This window comes from Myotis davidii, unplaced genomic scaffold, assembly GCF_000327345.1.
Source record: "Myotis davidii unplaced genomic scaffold, ASM32734v1 scaffold44, whole genome shotgun sequence".
NCBI classification, from domain to species: Eukaryota; Metazoa; Chordata; class Mammalia; order Chiroptera; family Vespertilionidae; genus Myotis; species Myotis davidii.
In genome coordinates, this window is record NW_006299705.1 from 17685411 (window position 1) to 17693223 (window position 7813).

Below are 7813 nucleotides of genomic sequence, written 5' to 3' on the forward strand. Positions count from 1 at the left end.
CGACAGGTTGACCAGTAGCAATGACGTGGACTGACCACCAGGGGGCAGACACTCAACACAGGAGCTGCCCCCTGGTGGTCAGCATGCTCCCACAGCACAGCGGGAGCACTGCTCAGCTGACGTGGCTCATGGCTGGTGAGTGCAGCTGCAGCAGAGGGAGCCTTTCCCGCAGACACTCCCCCTGCGCGCCCCTCCCCCATCTGGACCAGACCATGGCAGCGGCAGGTGCAGCGGGCCGAGATGAGCAGAAGCGGTGCGGTGCCTGGCCCAGGACCAGGCTCAGGCTTGGGCTCCTTCCTGGCTGCCTACCACTTCTCTCACTACTACATTCCTCAGGGGATGTCGGAGAGCCAGTTTCAGCCCATCCCTGCAGGCCAGGCTGAGGGACCCCACTGCTGCACAAATCCATGCACCAGGCCTCTAGTTAAAATAAAATAATAAAATAAAATAAAATAGGTGTGTTTTAATTTCTAATGTTACCATGTGATAGATGGATTTTATACTACTAAAAAATATTTTACAGTATATGACAAAAGCTATCATAAACTAAGTGAAAAGACAAATAAAACCCAGGAAAACTGAAAGGTATTTGACAAAGGGTTAAGAGTCTTAACAGATAATGAGCTCTTAAAATGAGTAAGAATATACCCAGCAACCAAGTGGAACAGCAGACACAGGTCATAAATAGACAATTCACAAAAGAAGAACCTTCAAATAGTAATATATCAAGAGCTTCCCAACTTCCTCAATTATCAATGTAATTTAAATTAAAAGGAGATATCTGTAGGCTTTTGGCTCTAAAAAGATTGCCAATACACAAAATTGATTAGAGGTGAGGGATATGGCCAGGGAATCAAACATTTGTAGATCCTTTGACTTGACAATTTTAGTTCTAGGTATTTATTCCAAAGAAATAATTTATGAAGATGTTCCCTAAAGTGTTGCTGATGTTATAAATTTGGAAACAACCAAATCCCCATCAGTGGGGGATTAGTTAATAAATCAGTGCACAAACATACATTTTAATACTCAGTAAAGTGATGTACAGTGATAGCCATCCATATAAAACATCTTCTCAATATATTTTTAAAAATCCCTTCTAAAACAGAAAACAAAATATATCTTCCATTTACATAAAGTAATGTATATCCATATTCAGAGAGAAGTCTTTAGGATGTTCCCCTACTAGTAAAATAGAAGTAGTGGTTATCTCTAGGAGCTAGGAGTGGGATAAGTTTTACTCTCTTAAAAATAAAAATTATTGCCGAAACCGGTTTGGCTCAGTGGATAGAGTGTCGGCCTGCGGACTGGAAGGTCCCAGGTTCGATTCCGGTAAAGGGCATGTACCTGGGTTGCGGGCACATCCCCAGTAGGAGATGTGCAGGAGGCAGCTGATTGATGTCTCTCTCTCATCGATGTTTCTAACTCTATCTCTCTCCCTTCCTCTCTGTAAAAAATCAATAAAATATATTTAAAAAAATAAAAATTATTTTTGGTAGCATCTGACTATTTTTTACTTCAAAAAATGCATAAAATCAGAAAAGTATAATCTACCGACAAATAAAACTTAATTTAAAAATGTAGCATAAAATCTCTCAAAATAAATTATACCTCCTTAAAAACAGAACTAAAACAAGACGGGTGAAGATCCCTAAAAACTTTTAACTGAGAGGAAAGTATTCCCTCTCATAGACTGGGTTGAATTATGTCTGCCAAAAGGATATATTGACATCTTAATCTCTAATATCTGTGAATGTAACTTACTTGAAAATAGGGTCTTTGCAAATGTAATCAAGTTAATATAAGGCCATCAGGTTGGGCCCTAATCCAATATGACTGGGGTCCTTATAAGAAGAGGGAAATTTGGAGAATGGCCCCATGATAACAGAGGCAGAGACCGGACTGGTGTAGCTACCATTCCAAGAATGGCAAGGACCAGTGGCCACCCCAAGTGAGGAAGAGACAAGGAACAATTCTACTCAGACTCGGAGGACAGGCCTGCTGACACCTTGGTTCGGAACTTCTAGCCTCCAGAACTGTGAGAGAATAAATTTCTGTTGTTTCAAGCCACCTACTTTATGGTATTCTGTTATAGCAGCCCTAGAAAACTAATACATAGGCCAAGAGAATTAAAGATGCTTACTACATCCCAGAAATCTAATTAAATAAAATAGGTATTCACTCTGATAGAGCTGAAAGCAAGAAAATTGGTTAAAACAGAATGAAAAATGAGATCCAAAAAAAAAACAAAAACAAAGAAAACAAACTACTGCCATTTTTAACTCTACAAAGAAGATGTAAAAGCCAACCACCACAGAAAGAATTCAACATTCAAGGGAATTTTAAAAGACAATCCATTTGAAATAATAAATGTAGTGTGGGCAGCATGTGAAGCTTTAAAAAATAATAGGAAAAAAAATACCTCACTTCCCCTTCCTTGGTTCTGTAGGTGCTTTTATAAAATCCACGGAAGCTCTCCGAAAGATTGGCAGCGTAACCAAGGACAACTGTGTACGGGAGCCCCACCTCCAGAGGCCTGGGAGCCAGAAGGGCGATCTGCTCACGAGGCGGGTATTCCAGGACTCGCAGCGGTTCTTCAGACTGCGTCTCTCCAGCTCCCCTCTTGAGGGTGGCTCTCAATATCTGCAGGTGCTGACTGTGCAGGATGATGGCACTGGTGGGCTGGCTGGCTGTGATGTTGATTGCCGTGGTCCCCTCAAAAGTCAGAGTGGTGAGGTTGGCATGGATGAGGAGGTCATAATGAACTGGGACGATGTGCTCAGGAAGTCTCATCTTATTCCAAGGAAACAGGGTCCCATCACTAGTTCTTGGAGGTGCAGTTTCACTACTCTGACAGCAGGAAGGAGTTGGCACAACTAAGAGAATCAACAGTGAGGAAAGTAGAAATGACATGGTTCTAAGTGACCATTTGCTGGACAGAGATATCATCTTCATAGTTCAAACTACCCTAAAAAAAAGCAAAACAAAAAAGGTCACTAAAGTATTATCAAGACAGCATGATGATTTCAGAATGTATCCACCTAGAATTGGCAAATGCAGATATAAACTTTCAACAAAAGTATTTGGTCTTTTCCAAAAAGTAAAATTACCTTCCCAGCGTTATTGATTCATAGAAGAAAAAAGCTTATGGTTATCAACAATCATTAACCCCTACTCAAAGGCATCATCTGGTTTTCAAAGTTTAAATTAACTTTATCAGTAGGGTTCTTGGTTGAAAGCAACAGAGCAAGCTCTGGCTGAGGATCCTGAATAGCTCACTAAATAGGTTGCAGAATTGCCAGGACTTTTGGGAAACCAGGCTCATATGAAGGCAAAGATGAACCGCCAGGACCACATCATAGAAGCATCTAACCATAGGACCGCCCCTCCCCCCCTCCCTCCCACTCTTCCCCCGTCCCACCCCCCCCCCACACACACACACACACACACACACACACACACACACACACACACACACACACACACGGCCTTGGAGGAAGCCAGCGCCTTACTGCCCTGGAGATCAGATGCTTGGCACAGCTATAGGCACAGCTACAGTGAGCTCTCCACAGCTCCTGCAACTGTGCTTTGCTTGTTTCAGCTTCATGGTCCCGACTTTCAACTAGGAGTCGGAGCCCAGGTGAGGTGTCCACACTACCAGGCAGGGAGGTGGAGAGAGCAAGAATCAGGACTTTGCAGCGTCTGCAGTGGAGACTAGCCTTACGCCCCACAAAGCTTACAACCCAGAGACTTTATAAGACCTAGGGAGCACAGGAAGCAGATGTAGATACTGAGTAGCAAGGGGAGCAAGGCAAGTATCCATAACCGTGACCTTCAGTAACTCGGTATCTTTGTCAAATTATCGTGCCAAAAGTTCATCTGATATTTATTTAGCCAAGAATTACTGAAACAGGTTATGGTGATGTTCACCATAGTGTGTGACAAACCCACCCGTCACCTGGATTCTCTCTTACCATCAACCCAACAAATACGTGTTGAACGCCTGCTACATAGAAGGCCATGTGCTGAGCACTGTGTGGAATATAGTAACCCACAAGACATAAATCCCACAGTCAAGGACTTTAAAACCTGGAAGGGCAGAAAACATTCATACACAAATAATGAAACAGCAGAAAGTGTGGAGTGCCATAAGAACAATAAAAGAGGGTGCCCGGGACGAACGGAATGATGTTTCTAAAGGAAGACAGTGACTTGGCTGCAGTGACTCCGGGATGCCTCCGTGTAAGGCCAACCTTGGAGTGTGGTCTGAAAGATGAGGCTGGACCTGGAAATGAAGGGAGGACATTGAAAGCATTCATTGCAGATGGAGCAAGCCAGGGCAGGAGCTAAAGCACAAGGGAGAGAGGGCTGTTCAGGAGATTGATGTGGACCAAGGGAGCCTTAGAAGAATGTAATGCAGCATGATTTTTCATAAGCAAAGAGGAGGCTCAGATTATGCTCAAAGCATCCTGGGATTCATACCATATTTTGCCCTTTACTTTAAGGCCATAGGACACAGAAGGAATGTGAATCTTAAGGGCGAGCCCAGCATATTTCTTTCTGTCTTTGATAAAGATGTATCTCTACTGGGTGTTTGCCAGGAGGGGTCCCTGTCAGGTGAGCCCAGGTAATTCCCTCAAACTCCTCTGTCTCCTAGACATTTGGATCAGATGAGAACAACAGTAATGCTGCAATATGGATCCCTCGAAAAGATGATGGTGCATGGGATTCTCCCCCTACATATCAGTGGTTTTCAACTCTGGCTGCACATTAACATCACCCTGTTGACTAGGTCCCTATCTAAAACAATTAAGCTGGCCCTAACTGGTTTGGCTCAGTGGATAGAGCATCCGCCTGCAGACTCAAGGTTCCCAGGTTCGATTTCGGTCAAGGGCATGTACCTTGGTTGCAGGCACATACCCCGTGGGGAGTGTGCGGGAGGCAGCAGATGGATGTTTCTAACTCTCTGTCCCTCTCCCTTCATCTCTGTAAAAAATCAATAAAATATATTAAAAAAAATAAAACAATTAAACTGGAATCTATGGTGATGAGGATGAGGCATCAGAGTTGTTGTTTTTTTTAACTCCCCAGAAATTCTATTGAAGAGACAGGTTGAAAAGTTCCTAGATAATTCTTGCCAAACTCTGGTCTTATCTGTTCAACCCTACATGGGTGGGGGGGATAATAGTTCAAGGTAATCACTGATGTACTCTCTCCCACCCCCCACTTTCCATCCTGTTCCCTTCCCAAACACACAGCTAAGGGTACCTACCTCCCCTTCCCCATGGAGCAGACCTTCAGGCTAAACAGAAAGGATACCAACGCAGTAGAGACAGCCAACCACGGAGACACCCAATTCAAAAGGCATCATCCAAATAAATAAAACAGAAAAGAGATGTGAACAGGTGGGGAAAACAAGCAATTTGTTTGTTTGTTTGGTCTCAGAACCAACTAAAGGATGCCTCCAGCTCCAGAGGATCAGAGCGAACTGGTAAACAACAAAAATTAAATATCAAAATGATAAAGAGGTCTTGCCCCTACCTCCTCAGGCAGAATCCCAGGCCAGGGGGAGAATAATGGATTTCCCTTGAAGTGGGGGACCAATTTCTGATGGCAGTATCTTAATGGGTGTGGCCAGTGACCCAGGGTGGTAGAAGAGTGCAGTGAAGGTCCAAGTTCAGGCCTGTGAGGACTTTGGAAGTCCCAGAGTGTTCTCCAACAGCCAAGAGGAAACCTGAAAATTCCAACTGGTTCTGAGCTGACAGCAAGGCCCAGGGGCTGCTAAAGCGGTCGGCAGTGAGAACTCACTCAGAGGATGCGCAGGGTTGAGTCCATGAGGGGAGGGGGCAAAGTGAACATGGCTGTGTCCCAAGGAGGATGCAGTGCCAGGAAACCAAAATGGAACATGTAATACAGACAACTTAAATGTCAGACTACATGCCTGCATAGACATACAGATATAATTACAGCTATACTAATCATATAAATACCAGGCTTACAGTCAGAAAAACCCTGGCTTTGAGGCCTTGCTCTGCCACATACTGTATGAACTTGGGCAAGTGATTTAATGCCGGTTCCATTTTCTTCATGTGTAATATGAGAATAACAGCTCTCTGAGCTAATCATGAAGATTAAATGAGTTAAAATATTTTCAACCACTCGTTCCACAAATATTTATTGAGGGCCTATTATGTGTCAGGGGTTTTGCTGACCACTAGCAGTGCAAAACGGCACAGGTCCCTGACCTCACAGCTTACAGTGTGGGGGGAGGAGGCGAACAAGTTGACACAAAACTATAGACAGTTACCAGCAGTGACTACCTATAAAGGAAAAGCACACACATACTGAAAGAATAACACGGCAGGCCAGTTTACATTGGGGCTCTCGGATATTTGTAGCTGAGATTTAAAGGACAAATTCGTGTGAGCTACGCAAAGAGGGGGAGGGGGAGTTTCCCAGACACAGGGAGCAGCAATCCTATCTGCAGGCTGAAGCAGCAGAGGGGGGCGGGGGGCGGAGGTCTCAGTCTGAGGACAGCATGCAGCAGGAGACATGAGCCTGGGACAGGTGGGCAGAGGCAGGCCACTGATGAGAAGCCACTAGGCTTTGAGCCAGCAGGTCTTAGGATCCAGGTCACACTTTAAGAAAATCACTCTGGTGTGAAGCAGGGAAGACTAGGAAGGAACAAGAGTGAAGGCCAAGAGACCAGTTAGAAAGTAGTCTAGACAAAGAAAGCCGGCGGGTTATACTGAGGTGGTGTCCATGGGGGGGATTACACATCCTAAGTGGGGGACAAGGAAAGAATGTATCGGGATTACTGCCGGGTTTCTAGAATGAACATCTGGGTAGTCGTAGGCACCCTTTACTGAGACAGAGAAGATTCGAGACTGAATACATTTAAAGGGGAGAGGAATCAGGGCTCTTTTTTTTTTTTTTTTAGTTTAACTTGTGGTATCTATGAGATAGCCAAGGGGAAATATCAAGTAGGCAGTTGAATACACAGGTTTGGAGCACACGGATAAGGGTTTAAAGGATTTTTCTTAAACACTATTTTTTTTAGCAGCCGATCTTAACTAAAGAATCTTGCACAGTCACTATTGTCCAGGAAAGTGCAGCAGTAACAGTACCTAATTTGAAAGTCAGAAAGAGTCCATGATACCTCAGGAACTGTATCTAGGCTGCCTCTTCCCACTCACACAGGAAGTCGGGGGCAACTGGTTCTGTTTTTCACCCTTCCTTTTATTGGGGGAGGAGGGGTGTGTGAAATCGATCACCAGGAGGTAACTGACTTTCTTCCAAAGTCTTCTGCACAAAGAAACTACAAGCACTGATAAACCTGTCAGTGCAGGTAAATAACAAAAGTGTTGAATTAATTCTTTTTTTTAACATACTAGAATTTTTTTCTATTTTTCAGGCCCACCTGAAAGTATGCTAGGTATTAGTTACGACTTCAACTCCATAGGAAAACAGGCAACTCTGGCCAATTGCAGTATTTTTAAAAATTGTTGACTACACGCTGAGTTGAGCTGAGTTGAGCTGAGTTGAGCTGAGAGCGGTCGGACCCTCTGGGCACTTGTAGAAACAGCGTTTCTTTCAGCACCTGCCCGCGCGGAGCCTGCGCGGAGCCCGCCTGTCCTCTTCCTGGGAAAGCACCGCAGCCACCTGCGAGCAGGGCGCCCAGAGAGGGCGCGGATTCGCTCCCGCCCGAGGGCTTTATCGGGGCAGAAGCCGGCCAGAGCGAGGGAGTGAGCGCAGAGAGCTGCTGGCAAGGAGATCAGAAGCTCGAGGAGCATGGGATGGGTCCCTGGGACAC

The 7813-nt window shown here is 44.7% G+C and overlaps 1 protein-coding gene across 1 annotated transcript in view; it reads right to left on the bottom strand.

Moving 5' to 3' along the window:
* Window positions 1-3002, bottom strand: part of ERAP1 (endoplasmic reticulum aminopeptidase 1) — a 31138-nt gene extending 28136 nt beyond the window's left edge. The window contains exon 1 of the mRNA XM_006775557.2: window positions 2423-3002. Within this exon, the coding sequence (XP_006775620.1) occupies window positions 2423-2955 (533 nt within the window). The 5' untranslated portion in view covers window positions 2956-3002. The remainder of the gene's footprint in view (window positions 1-2422) is intronic.
* Between the last annotated feature and the right edge of the window lie 4811 nt (window positions 3003-7813).